General features: G+C 49.1%; 1 protein-coding gene across 5 annotated transcripts in view; it reads left to right on the forward strand.

Moving 5' to 3' along the window:
- The window catches only part of LOC116950285 (uncharacterized), a 117,433-nt gene extending 108,136 nt beyond the window's left edge, over nt 1–9,297 (forward strand). For 4 of the 5 annotated variants that reach the window (XM_032967979.2, XM_032967981.2, XM_032967982.2 and 1 more), the window contains one exon: nt 144–9,297. In XM_032967979.2, the coding sequence (XP_032823870.2) occupies nt 144–220 (77 nt within the window). In that variant the 3' untranslated portion in view covers nt 221–9,297. The remainder of the gene's footprint in view (nt 1–143) is intronic. The other variant, XM_032967980.2, reaches the window with a different exon arrangement.
- The last annotated feature ends 5,499 nt before the right edge of the window (nt 9,298–14,796 follow it).

Here is a 14,796-nt window from a genome sequence, read left to right on the forward strand (position 1 = left end):
GAGGGACGGTTTAAACGTCGAGGCTGCGAGTCGAGCGCCGTACCCCATGGCATCGCCTCGTCGCAGATTGCCCGGACTTGCCGGCGGTTTTTTTCCATTGCGTTCCGTGTGTCACGTTTACCTCCTTTTGGCTCTCGCCCCAGCAGGCCTCGGTCACGCGACATCATCGATGGAGCGAGACTCAGACGAAATTCACTCCCCGCTCGCCACCTTGGTGTGACCGCCGTACACACGCACGCGCGGTTGGGTGGCATCCGCGTCGTCATTCAGATTCCTCAAGACTCGGCCCTTCCCGCCCCATCTCATCCCCTCGCAAGCGTCCTTCTCAAAGTGTCGTTTTTTTCTCACCAGCAGTAAGCTACAAACCAGTGTAAGTGCAACAATTATTGTGATTATTATTATTATTGTTGGTAACTCCAGTGGACCCATAGCAACTGGAAAGTGACCACGGACCATTGCTGGCGCTGGAGGAACTCCTCGACAGCTCTCCTCTCAAGCCGCCGGGGGCGTGATCACGGAGACACCGTCGCCTGCAGGAGAGAGAGAGAGCGGAGGACGTGGCTGTACGGAGCGCCGCACGAAATGCACGCTTCAAGATTCGTGTCCACTACCTTGCCCTGCGACCATTTGATTCCTGCTCACAGTTTACCTCTCAACTCAGTCTCACGTCTCATTTCGTTCTTTTGGTCGAGTTGTTTTTATTTTCTGCGCGAGTGCGTGCCTCCCGAAAGCACACAGCTGCCATCCACGGCGCGAGCCGCGGGCAAACTGCGTCATCTTCCGTTGGTTTTGAACTTTTGAGGCAACCGCTCTCAGCAAGGGAACTGAAGCAAATAAATGCAACGCGGAGGACGCAACTGAGAGGTCTGAAACAACATAGGTCCTTTTTATTTAATTGCAGCAAAAGTCATTCTAGTTTAACAATAATATCACCGTTACATTATTTTGTTTTTTATTTTGCCGCACGGCGGGGGGGGGGGGGTGGGGGCAATGCTGCGTCGCGTCCGCAGCCGAGAACACGAACCGTGGCGGAAGACGGTCCGGGGGAGAGGTGCGGGGTGGCGGCAGCGGCGGTTGTGGCCCACGCGACGGACGCGTCCCTCCGAGCACTTAAACGATTCCGCTTACATCGTCGTCGTTGCCATTTCTGTCGCCCCGCTTGCGAACGTCACCACCGAGTAACCCCCCCCCCCCCTCCCGAACCACCGCCGCCACGTCCGGTGCTGTGGAGCGAGTTGCCACCCCGGTGGCGATCGTCACGTGCACCCAAGCGGAGCGCACCGGGATAAGAGACTGCAAACAAATGTTGTTAGACGTGCGTGTGTATATACATTATTATTGTTATAATACACGAAAACGGTTGTGTTATTTATTGCAAGAAGATGTCATTATTGTGAATGTACTGAACTAAATTGGTCACCAGTTATTTGTCCACCATTAGCTGAACAACAACGCTCGATGCTCTCACTTTGAGTGATCCTGCAGGTGCCCTGGCCGCAACCTAAACCAGACCCCTCCCCCCCCCACCCAGAGAGCGCCTCTTGGCCTCAATTTGAATAAGTCCACAAATTTCCACCTCTAGTTTTCTGGTATGAAGCGAGACACGTGCCGCCGCCGCCGTTCGGTGAATAGCTGTGATGCAGCAGCAGTGGATTCATCCCCGACTACTCCGCCGCAGGGAATGCAATGAGGTTCATGTGGCTGCTCAAGATGCACCTGCTCAGCTGACAGCCCAGCACTGCCGAATGCCTTGTTGTTAGCGGTCACCTCTGCTTTCCAGTTGGTCGATTTGAACCTTCCCCGCGTGTGCCGTCGTGAAATCGCTGCGCCACGACTTCGGTTGACGGTGGCGACAACTTTCCTCAACCCAGCTTTCCTGCGTGAGGTCGGTTGGCCTCTTAAGTTGTTGGACGAAGGAGTGAGCGCAGTAAGTGGGTTAACGGCACTGTTGTACTTTTAGTGTTTTTACCTCAAAACGCATGGGTTTCCCCCAGGTACTCCTGTTCCCTTGCAAGCACGAAAGATACTCGGTAATTAATTGGCCACACATCCCAAGCAGGAACTTCCTGTCTGCAAAGTATAGTCCGTTAGCCCCTCACAGCGCAACCGCAAAATCGCCACTCATAACCACCGCAGCCGCTCGCCGTCTGATACCATCGTGCAGGCCGCCACATAATTGCCTCGAAACCTCTCCAGTACCTTTCCACTCCCCTCCCCATTGGCAATTGCGTGGCTAGCTTTTGGTGACCGGTGCAGGCAACGTGTGATGCTGGTGGTAGCGATGATGGTGATGTTCCTGCTGCACCAGTGGCCATGGTGACGAGGATTGTAGCAATGATGATGATTCTGCAACACCAGTGCTGGGCTGCACCAGAGCCATTCCCCTGAGAAGCTGCATGGGCAGCGCTGATGATGAAGCCACTGCCAGCGCATTCCAGTTTCTCAATTAGTCGACCTGAGACTAGGAGGCCAGAGGTGGACTTTGTTGTTCCCTGAATCTGAAGCCACATGCCACCATTGGCCTCAGCTAATGCCTCGCAAATTCAAAAGAGATTAAGCAATGGTACTACTCAGTGAATATTTAACTTAATAACATATAATTTTCAGCCCTTTTGTAAAGCCACTGCTGGATGAAGGCCTCCCCACGCCGTGTCGGTTATGGGGGTTGTTTTTCCATACTTCACACTTGTCAGTTCGAGCTGGCAATAGATAGATAAGTGAGGAGACCTACGACTGGTTCAGATATCGTTCGCGACTGATGTTAGCCATGGCTGGGAATTCAACCCGGGGGCGCCGGGTCCGTAGTATGGTGCAGCGAGCCACCACGCTGCCACTCCCCATATTTAACCGAACGCTCAACCACATGTGGCCATCGACGTGGTGCGATCCCGCTTTAATTCAAAGCTCTCGTTATTTAAATACTTCCCTAACCCCGGTTCATGTTGAAAGTCCTTAATTTATAAACCCGCCACTGGGTGTGCGCAAAACGAAGATTGTGCCCTTGCGTTTGTCGATTGTAGCACGTGCGCAAGGGTGATGGAACGTCGTGCTACCTATCGGTGTGTTTGCACAGACACACACCTATGTGAGCCGCCTCACTCACTCGCCGCAACTCCACGAGCCCAGAGCAGATGTTTCAATTGTCGGTACCAGAGCTGGCGTCACTTTTGGGAGTTCCAATTTCCGTACATGGCCAACACCAGTGAGTCGCGATGAGTCAGAACAAAGCATCGAGACCTCGGTGCTCTCTTCCTTGTTTACAACTCGAGCCAAGCTGCGTTAAATTCCACATTCCTAGCGTGCAGGGGTGAGTCAATCCATAGGATAACCACTCTCGACTTCCCCCACAATTTATGAGCCCGCAGAGTCATGCCGAGTCGACCCCCAGTCAGAATGTGAACTCGCGACCTTCTGATTGCGAGTCGCTTGCTCCACCGCTGAACCACCTGATAACTCGCTCGTATTGGCCGGACAGGGAAATTGCTCCCACTGCCCCCAAAGTGTCGCTACGTTCGGTGGCATCCATGTCTGCCCTAGCCTGTGAACTGTCGCTCTCTTTCTCTCTCTCACCATTCAGGCCGATGGCCCAGCGCTCGCCTGCCCTGGCAATTCAGAAGCAGCCGCAGGTGACGCTTTCGAATAAAAGTTTTCAATTTGTACGTCACATTTCGCACGCTGTCGCGAGCGGCCTCCGCCGATTCACAAGACGACAAACAAAACAACCTGGGTTGTAATATTTAAAGTAACGGGGTTTTATTTATTTGTTTATTTTTATTTCTCTCGCCGTGTACAAAAAACATAATGTTAATTTAATTATTAATTTAAAAGCCAGGCCATTGTGATTCCCGCGTAGCTTGCTCGCCCTGCAGCGTTCTCGGGGAGAGTCAAGTGTTCAGTAGCCTGTCCCGGAGTGCGGGAGTCGGTGGCAGTGGTGATGCAGACGCACAGGAGCCAATGTCTTGGCACCGCGTGACGACAAATTCCCGCATGGAGCCGAAACGTGACGATTGCGCAAAAGGCTCGGGATACGATTGCGACTATCGCAGAAAGCGGCGAGCCGGGACGGCTGCGACGTGCTGTCAGGTGCAGCGCTTGGCATGTGGGCAGAAGCCGCGCTTTGACGTGACCTGTTTAAATGTTAATTTCAAAGAATAATCAGTTTTTGTTAATTTTATTGTCACAAAGAGGGCAAGGGAGGTCTCGACTTTTCTGCCGGCCGACCTTCATATTTCCTGAAGAAGGGCATTCAGCCGAAACGTCGAGATCTCTCCTCTACGCAAGTGTTAAAACAAACCTCTCCGATGCGTTTTCCGGTCGTACCGCGCGTTGTTCAAGCACCCGCGTCCGACGTTGCGCTCCGCATCCTGGGAGTTTCTTCAGGAACAGAATTCCGGAAACGGTTTCTGCACAAAAAGCTAACCCAGTATGCAGCGTGAAACGTCGGACATCGCGCCGAAATTCACGCGCCACAACCCGAGACCTCATTGGAGAGCTGAACGGCACAACCGCGAAAAATCTACTCGGTGGTAAAACAAACTGAATGGTTGTAAAATGGCCCCGTTATTTCACGAGTGAGTTCGCCAACGCAACAGCTTGATGCCACGTGTTATGCGGCTCGAGGGCCGTGATGTCACGTGTTATGTGGCTGGAGGGCCGTGATGTCACGTGTTGTACGGCTAAAGGGCCGTGATGTCACGTGTTATGTGGCTGGAGGGCCGTGATGTCACGTGTTATGTGGCTGGAGGGCCGTGATGTCACGTGTTGTACGGCTAAAGGGCCGTGATGTCACGTGTTATGTGGCTGGAGGGCCGTGATGTCACGTGTTATGTGGCTGGAGGGCCGTGATGTCACGTGTTGTGCTTCTAAAGGGCCGTGATGTCACGTGTTGTATGGCTAAACGGCCGTGATGTCATGTGTTGTGCGGCTAAAGGGCCGTGATGTCACGTGTTGTGCGGCTAAAGGGCCGTGATGTCACGTGTTGTGCGACTAAAGGCTCGTGATGCCACGTGTTGTGCGGCATTAGGGCCGTGTGAACAATGGGCGTGTCCTGGGAGATAATTCCATTCCGTGGCTCGGAGAAGCGGCGCACCATTTGCTGGCTTTCCACCCTTGCCACGTTACTCCGGGCCCTGCTTCTGCTTGGTACAGTACTACAGGACCGAATTAAGAGCATTCGTACTCCTGCCATCACCATCATCGTCGTTGTGGTTCTGCGAAGCCAACCCAAGATGCCGTGCGCGTCGTCTGACGGCGTTCACTTTCCAAGTTGCTGTCTTGTCGCACATTTCAGTTTCAAGATGGTTACCGATGATCGTTAATTCGTGTTATCGTTATCAGTTCTGACAATTCTGTAATAATAACGACCCTCTGTGCTGCTGTGTGGCTCATCCTTGCAAAAGTAACTGCTGGGTGGGGGGGGAGGGCGTTGTAGCTGGTTGTAAATAAAAAATGTTATTTTTATTTGTTTCACCCAAAACTTTAACTACGTTGCTTCGACACGCCATGACTGGCTTAAACACCTAGACGACATCTTGCCCTGGTGAATAAACACGAGCACAAACATTGGTTACCAAGGTACATCATAACCATTCCCTCCCTCGGCTATCCATCCACCAGGTCACCGCCAAAAGTTCCACGGACTTGGCAGCGTTGCGAATCGGCTGAAGCGGGTGAAGTTAAGGGATGCGAACCAGGGGTTGTTTGTTGGTCTGGGTTCGGGGTGTGGATCACAGAGAGAAAATATCAGCTGGGTAGAGCGAGAGAGGCGCTAATATATCTGCGCGCGCGTGTGCGTGTGTCTTGCGAGTCCTAGTGTGTCGATACATGTGTGTGTGCATCTTCTTACCTGTGGTGTGTGTGCATCTTACCTGTGGTGTGTGTGTGTGCATCTTCTTACCTGTGGTGTGTGTGTGTGCATCTTCTTACCTGTGGTGTGTGTGTGCATCTTCTTACCTGTAGTGTCTGTGTGTGTGTGCATTTTCTTACCTGTGGGGTGTGTGTGTGCATCTTTTTACCTGTGGTGTCTGTGTGTGCATCTTTTTACCTGTGGTGTCTGTGTGTGCATCTTTTTACCTGTGGTGTCTGTGTGTGTGCATCTTCTTACAAGTGGTGTGTGTGCATCTTTTTACCTGTGGTGTCTGTGTGTGTGCATCTTCTTACTTGTAGTGTCTGTGTGTGTATGCATCTTCTTACCTGTGGTGTCTGTGTGTGTGCATCTTCTTACCTGTGGTGTGTGTGTGCATCTTTTTACCTGTGGTGTGTGTGTGTGCATCTTCTTACCTGTGGTGTGTGTGTGCATCTTCTTACCTGTGGTGTGTGTGTGCATCTTCTTACCTGTAGTGTCTGTGTGTGTGCATTTTCTTACCTGTGGTGTGTGTGTGCATCTTCTTACCTGTGGTGTGTGTGTGCATCTTCTTACCTGTGGTGTCTGTGTGTGCATCTTATTACCTGTGGTGTCTGTGTGTGTGCATCTTATTACCTGTGGTGTCTGTGTGTGTGCATCTTATTACCTGTGGTGTCTCTGTGTGTGTGCATCTTCTTACCTGTGGTGTGTGTGTGCATCTTCTTACCTGTAGTGTCTGTGTGCATCTTCTTACCTGTAGTGTCTGTGTGTGTGCATCTTCTTACCTGTGGTGTGTGTGTGTGCATCTTCTTACAAGTGGGGTCTGTGTGTGCATCTTCTTACAAGTGGGGTCTGTGTGTGTGCATCTTCTTACAAGTGGTGTCTGTGTGTGTATATCTGCCTACCTGTTTGTCTCTGTGTGTTTTCCATATTTGTACCTGGTGCGGTGTGTAAACATCGCCACTCGGGAGACAAAGGCGGCCGGCCGTGGCTCTAGCCACCCAACCCCATCATGTGCCGTGCCAGCCTTCATAGGTGCTCGCTAAAAGCACTGGCCCCAAAATATGTTGAGGCTATACGGGGGATATTTATCTTTGTCTGCCATCTCTGTAGGTGAGCTTACATCAAGTGCTTCATTCTCCCATAAGATATTTAAGTTGATTGTAAATGTGCACAAACATGTTTACATAATCCCACCTCAAACGCTCACAAATACAACCTGGTCCACACTGCGAGAGATAAGCGGGACTGTGTGTGTGTGTCAGCTTGAGTATTTTACAAGTTTAATACATTTGAAACGAAGTAAAAACAAACATTTAAATTACTTTTTTTATTTTACCAGGTAAGGCCCAGAGCTATATAGCTCTTTTTTTATGATAGCTGAACAAAGTGGCGTATCGTCGTGTGGAAGTGCACATCAGCCGAATACTCTTGAACGCATTCCCCCCACACGCAACGGCACGCACAGTCCACGAGGGGGGAACGCACGCTCCCAGGCAGCAGCGGCGATGCGAAGTGAGCCCTTCCCAACGGAGCCAGAGGGCTTGACGCCGCACGCTCTTGAGCTCGGATGCCACGGATCCCGCGTGGCTTCGATGTCTCATCCCTTGTGACGGGAGAGCCCCGACGAGGTGCCGCACGTTGCGTGTGTGGTTAACGTTCGCAGAGAATGCATTCCCCCCCCCCCCCGAAACATTTCTGGGAAACAATACGTTATGCCTCCGGTGCGTCTGTGTGTGTTGGGGTTGTTTGTACATGAAGTCTGACGTTTTGCTGCACGTGCTGGGAGCTTCTTCAGGAACGGAGTCGAGAAAAAAATCTCGGCACGTTGAAGTGAAACGTCGGACATCATGTAGAACACGTACCAAGCGGAATCCTATCGGAGAGGATATACATCACATCCGCTAAACCCTGCGCAGTGAAATACTTTTCGTGATCCTCAACGCGATCTGCTTTCAGTCCGTTCATCGGCTCTCTGGGTCCGTGTGTTCCGCAGGGAGAGAGTATTGAGAACCCCCCCCCCCCCTCGAACGATCCAAGATCGCACATGTTATATCTTTTGCAAGGAGGATCGCACTTGAGATGATTCGTTGCTGGGATGTGAGGTCAGGGTCCGGACAACTTTGAATTGTGCCGTGCAACTGCGAGCATGAGTACGCGTCGAGTGCCTCTTGGGCCCATCCTCTACCATCGTGTGTCGCTGCCACGCATCTTCTTCACATCTCTATGTTTATATATGTGTGTGTATATATTGTACTGCATTTTACGTTTTTGAGGGCGCTGCGTGATGTAATGGTTAGCACACTGGACTTGCAATCCAGAGTTCATTCTCCCGGTGCGGCAGTTCAAATAATGGGAAAGTTTAAATTCTTCCCCATCCCCCCTGCCCTCTGTCCATCCAACTAGCAGCATACATGATGGGTTTTAACCACAGACGATAGGTAGTTCACGTATGGTGTGGGGCGATGGGCTGTAGGTAGGGACCGTTCCGCCAGCAGCGGCCGGAGCGAGAGGTTGCAGGGGCTGCCCCTTCACGTCTGGGAAAGCCTCGGGGTTTTGGACGTGGGGTTTTTGGCGCGGCCTGGTTAGCGCAGTGGCGATGCGAGACGCGACCCTTCGTGACCCAAGCCGCTCTTGTCGAAGTTACTGTTTTGTTACTTGTTATTGCTGCTGATGATGATGATCGTGACGACGACGACGACAACGACGATGATGGTCGGTTGCGGAGAAAAGTTGAACGTCATCTCGGGTCGTGCGCGAACGCGTCGCGGGTGCATTGCAAAGAGGAAAATAATGATGTGGCTTTTGCATATTTCATCCGGGCAGTAGAATAGCAAAACGTCAAAGCCAGAGTTTCAAGAAGCGGTTTTATACGTGTACAATATATATAAAGCAGCTATTGTTGTTTTAAGAGTGGTGAATTCAGGATCACATCCAGGCCCCCCCCCCCTAATGCCTTTCTCAACCACTATCTTTCGGCTCACCTCCCTCAAACCTCACTTTTGCGAGGCATCAATCCATCACCACTTCCATGCTCTGTCCACAGCTATTCTACGAAGCTTTCTCCTGCCTGCGGGGGCCCAGGCGCTTTGACGTATGGTTTGCGTTCAAAACGAACACAAAAAGCAACAACAAAAAGTCAGTTGAGTTTTTAATCACATTCTCTGTACGTGCCTATTCTTTATAATGTCAAACAGAAAATATTTAGAGATGTTGTTATGAGATATTTATTTACTAATATATTTATGTAAACTCACATTTAAAAACAAAAAAAAACAATTAAAAGCGGTTGCAACATTACAACGACAAAAAAAAAGTTTGGAGAAATCTCTCCCCCCCACCCCCTCACCCTCGTCCGCCGGGGGAGGCGATGTTTGATAGACGACGCGAGTTGTACATACCTGGTGCTTACATGTTAATTGCACGCGAGAAATAAAATTTTATTTTGGCAATTACACCAGCGTGACGTCGTCGGGGCTGCTGTTGTCGTCATCGTCTCTGTGGCGTGCGTCACCGCGGGTCCCTTGTGACGTGAAAAGCCCGAGCAGCCTGGTCCACACCTGAGCGCGATCGGTCATTGCAACTCGTCGACATCATCGTGGTCGCGTGCGAGCGACTGCTTTGTCCACCACGTCCGAGCGAGTAGCAGCGCAAAGCAGGACATGTAACAGCGGCACGTTCAGGATTGTTAAGTGGTTGCAAACGCGTGACTCAGAAATCGATTAGCAGTTCGTTGCTTGAAAGTACGTGTCGGCAACCTGATTCGGTTGTGCAACTGATTGCAACTGGTTGCGAAGACGTCCACACATACCCGATTCATTTGCACACAACCAAGTTGCGCAATAGGTGTGTGGACCTGGCTTCAGCTGTACTGCAGGTAAGACAATGACCGGGCTAATCGAGGAAAATATTACAGCGGTAAAGAATCTGAATTTTCAATCGGGGTCCATATTTCCTGCTAAGGCACATGGGTCGGAAAGATGAACAGTTTAAAAGAAAATGGAAGTAAAGCTCAAATATTTGCATAATCGTGGAGAGATGCATGCTGGGAATTACAATGGAAGACAGAAACACGGATCTGAGGCCGAACCCATTTACATTTTACATCGAATTGCTCTGTTGAGGAAATGAAGTGGACTGGACGTAGGCAGGACACATCGCTGGCAAGGTTGATGTCTGAGAGTCGAGACTGCTGATGGTGGCATGGCAGCAAAGAGAGGCCACGCGCTGCGGAGATGGAGCGACGAGACGAGCTTGTGTGCCGGAGCGAGTCGAGCTGTGGCATCGCAGACCGTGGGGGTTGGCGTCAACCCGGCAGTGGATTGATCATGGATGTTAATGATGAAGATATGCGAAGGGTTTGACGTCACAGCGCCAGTCTATGTCGGAGGCTACACGCGGGATCTCTGTGCAACTTTAGGGTTGCCGCCACGTGGGGATAGTACGATATATAATTATTGTAAGGTATGATCAGCAATAATCATCGTCAGCCTTAACTCGCGTGGGGGCAGGGGGTGCCTTGCCCCCCCCTCCACCCTGGTGGCCAAAGCTACGAGTTGGGGGGCATGACAACCACCATAAGATTTGTTTTCAACATAAACGTATTTAAAACGCGGTTTAAATATCTTTTGTATGAACACTTTTGCTTTGAAAATAATTTGCTTTGCATTACAGTTACTTGAGTAAACAAACATTGGACATAAAACTCCGTTTCTGGGATATTTATTTAATTTGATACGCGTCAATAATATTGCAGAGGGGGTAACTAGGGAGCTGTGGTGGCTGCATTTTGTGAAGACGGAGCGCGCCCCTACAGCGTGAAATGTTCGAGACCGTGAGCGCAGCTACGGCGACGACGACGACGACGATGTGATGAGACAGAGAGGAGCCGCGATCTCTATCAGCCTCGAGGGTGCCACCGTGCGAGACAAATCAAATGTTGAGGTCCCACCTCACCGACTGCCGCACACCCTGAGCAGGCGATGTCGTTACGACAACAATGGCAATAATTGTATCGTGGAATTTTAAAACATTCATATGATTTTGATTGCTTATGTGATTACAATTTTTTTTCCTGAGAACAGATGGAAAAACAAGTATTAATTTCTAGGGTATATATATACATATTTTACGAATTTGAACCTTATGGCGGGACCCCAGGGTCCCAAAAGCCCCCGGCTCTCGCATAAACATTATAATGTAAACACTATATTATAATGTAAACATATAATATATAATGTAAACAAAAACTTTGCTCTTTTTCACCAATGGGTTTTAAGGATGGTGGCAAGTGTTGTCTTGTTAAACTATGCCTTTAAAACTGAAAACTACTTACCTGCAGTACCATGATATAATTACACTATCGAAAAAACAATTAATACCCCTCTGCCAATCGTCGTGTTTCTCAGTGTGGACTTGTGAACACACTTTGTAAACAGTACATAAAATAGTACACGTTTTCAATGCGCTGTTCATATTGTAACAAACGTTTATACCAATGTTACTCTACAGAGTAGTGGGAAGCCGCTCCTCTTATCCGCATTGATACGAGCGATATGTGGGGACTATGGCTTAACCACACAAAAAGCCCTATCTGCACAGATGCATACGGACAAGAGAAGTAATTTAATTTGATTCAAAGCTTTCGTGACTGCAGGGATTCATATTATTGGTTCTTTCGGTAAAGTCACGTAGAAGGGAAACGTTTTATATTTTTATTATTTTATTGTTTCCCTTCTACGTGACTTTACCGAAAGAAACAAGAATAAGATAAGCATTATCAAACAGGAGGAATTAACGGTGCAACGCATTTCATCTGTTAAATATCTGCAGGTAATAGGATTGTCATCGATTGATCCTGGCTGCAGACATTGTTAGGCCACAAATAATAATGAAGATAAGAGAGCAGTTTCACTGTATTATGCATACCGTGATGACAAAATAAAGGACTTCAGTCGTGTAGGCGGTTTGAGCAGCTTTGGGTAAGACTTGTTATGATCCTTCCCATACCCGAGCATGGAGTGAGCGCGTTCGCTTGTTCAGCTCTTGTGCGCATTCGTCCTCGCTGCTGTGCTTGGAGGACAACAGATCGATCCGCGCCACGTGGGTCGCCGCGTTTATGTGCGCGGTGGGACGGAGTCGACAAAAATACATTCAAAATAAATTCGTCGCAAAAAAATAAATTCAAAATAAATTCCTCGCCAAAAATAAATTCGTCGCCAAAAATAAATTCAAAATAAATTCGTCGCAAAAAAATAAATTCAAAATAAATTACTCGCCAAAAATAAATTCGTCGCCAAAAATAAATTCAAAATAAATTCGTCGCCAAAAATAAATTCAAAATAAATTCGTCGCAAAAAAATAAATTCTAAATAAATTCGTCGCCAAAAAAATGTGAAATAAATGCATTCATTACGATTTCATTCGGGACCCCGGGGTCCCGCCATAAGGCTCAGTTGATGCATGTGCTTTATAAATGGTCGTTACAATGATCGTAAATAATCATAAAAACCTCAACGCGTTCGTGCCCGCACCTCCGGTGAGCGCGGCTGGCTACGTACGGTGCGAAAGAAGTTCACCGTGCTGTACAATACGTCAATGCCACCGTGTGGCCTTACAAAAAAAGACATCATAATCGACGTTTAGGGCAATAGTACCAAAACAAGTGATCCTAGCAGGCCTGCGTTGAGTGAACTTGGCGAGTTTTATCGTGAACGAGGAAATCGTAGCAACAACAACAACGGGAGGGAGGGAGGGAGGCGGCGCCCGCCCGCCAGATTTTTTGGCGGGAGAAATGAAGATGAGGAGGAGGAATTTGCGGTCGAATAGCGGCGACCTCGGATCATGGATGATTTGTCCGTTCTTAGCCCCTTCCTAATTAGCCGTTTCTCTCCACCCAATCTGGTTGATCCATCTGACGCCACAACACACCTCTCAAAACGTTGCATTCCCATTTCTACCTTCCTCAGAGTCCAAGATGCTCCCTCCTACAACAGCGCCACCACACTCCACTCCCTATACCACAAACAACTCCATACCACACTCCCCATACCACAAACAACTCCACACCACACTCCACTCCCCATACCACAAACAACTCCACACTCCACTCCCCATACCACAAACAACTCCACACCACACTACACCATACCACAAACAACTCCACACCACACTACACCATACCACAAACAACTCCACACCACACTACACCATACCACAAACAACTCCACACCACACTACACCATACCACACTCCACTTCCCATACCACAAACAACTCCATACCACACGACCCTGCATGCCATACTACACTCCACACCGCACTCCTTAAGCACACTGCACTCAATACCACACTACACCATACCACATTAAACTCCATACCACACTACACCATACCACACTACACCATACCACACTACACCATACCACACTACACTCAATACCACACTACACTATACCACACTACACCATACCACACTACACCATACCACACTACACCATACCACACTGCACTCAATACCACACTACACTTCATACCACACTACACTCCATACCACACTACACCATACCACACTACACCATACCACACTACACCATACCACACTACACTCCATACCACACTACACCATACCACACTACACCATACCATAACCACAATACACTCCCCACCACACTTCATTACAGACCACCTTAACCACACTGCACTCCACACCACACTCCTTAAGCACACTGCACGCCATACCACACGAGACTCCATACCACACTACACCATACCACACTACACCATACTATAACCACAATACACTCCCCACCACACCACACTCCTTAACCACACTGCACGCCATACCACCCTATACTCCAGAGCACACTACACCATACCACACTACACCATACCACACTACACCATACCACACTACACTATACCACACTACACTACTATAACCACAATACACTCCTCATCACACCACACTCCTTAACCACACTGCACGCCATACCACCCTATACTCCAGAACACACTACACCATACCACGCTACACTATACCACACTACACTATACTACACTACACTATACCACACTACACCATACCACACTGCACTCCCTACCACACTACACGCCATACCACCCTATACTCCAGAACACACTACACCATACCACACTACACTATACCACACTACACTATACCACACTACACTATACCACACTACACCATACCACACTGCACTCCCTACCACACTACACGCCATACCACCCTATACTCCAGAACACACTACACCATACCACACTACACTATACCACACTACACTATACCACACTACACTATACCACACTACACCATACCACACTACACCAATCCACACTACACCATACCACACTGCACTCCCTACCACACTACACGCCATACCACCCTATACTCCAGAACACACTACACCATACCACACTACACCATACCACACTACACCATACCACACTACACCATACCACACTGCACTCCCTACCACACTGCACGCCATACCACCCTATACTCCAGAACACACTACACTAAACCATAACCACAATATACTCCCCACCACACTTCATTACACACCAACTTTCACACCACACTCCTTAACCACACTGCACTCGGCTTTAAACCACGCTGTACTCCACATCACCCTTCACACGTTACCACACTTTACTCCATACCATACTATGCATCATACCACGCGATACTCCATACCGCACTGCCGCTCCGTACCAGCCTCTTCTGTAACTATGGTTAATTCACTCATCTTCTCACCGGCATTCTTCTCTTGCCGAGTGCTGCTTTCCCCATGTCAATCGTGCCTCTAGTCGCCTCAGAGTATCTTTCATCTGTTGTCATCCTCATGACGGCCACGCGTGGTCTTCTTCAGTGGAGTCCAATGTCAAAATGTATGGGTTCCCAGAATGGAGCGTCTTAGTCTAATTCACCAAAAC

The sequence above is a fragment of the Petromyzon marinus genome, chromosome 38 (assembly GCF_048934315.1).
Source record: "Petromyzon marinus isolate PM22_M1 ecotype Great Lakes invasive population chromosome 38, UKy_Petmar_22M1.pri1.0, whole genome shotgun sequence".
Classification (NCBI taxonomy): Eukaryota; Metazoa; Chordata; class Hyperoartia; order Petromyzontiformes; family Petromyzontidae; genus Petromyzon; species Petromyzon marinus.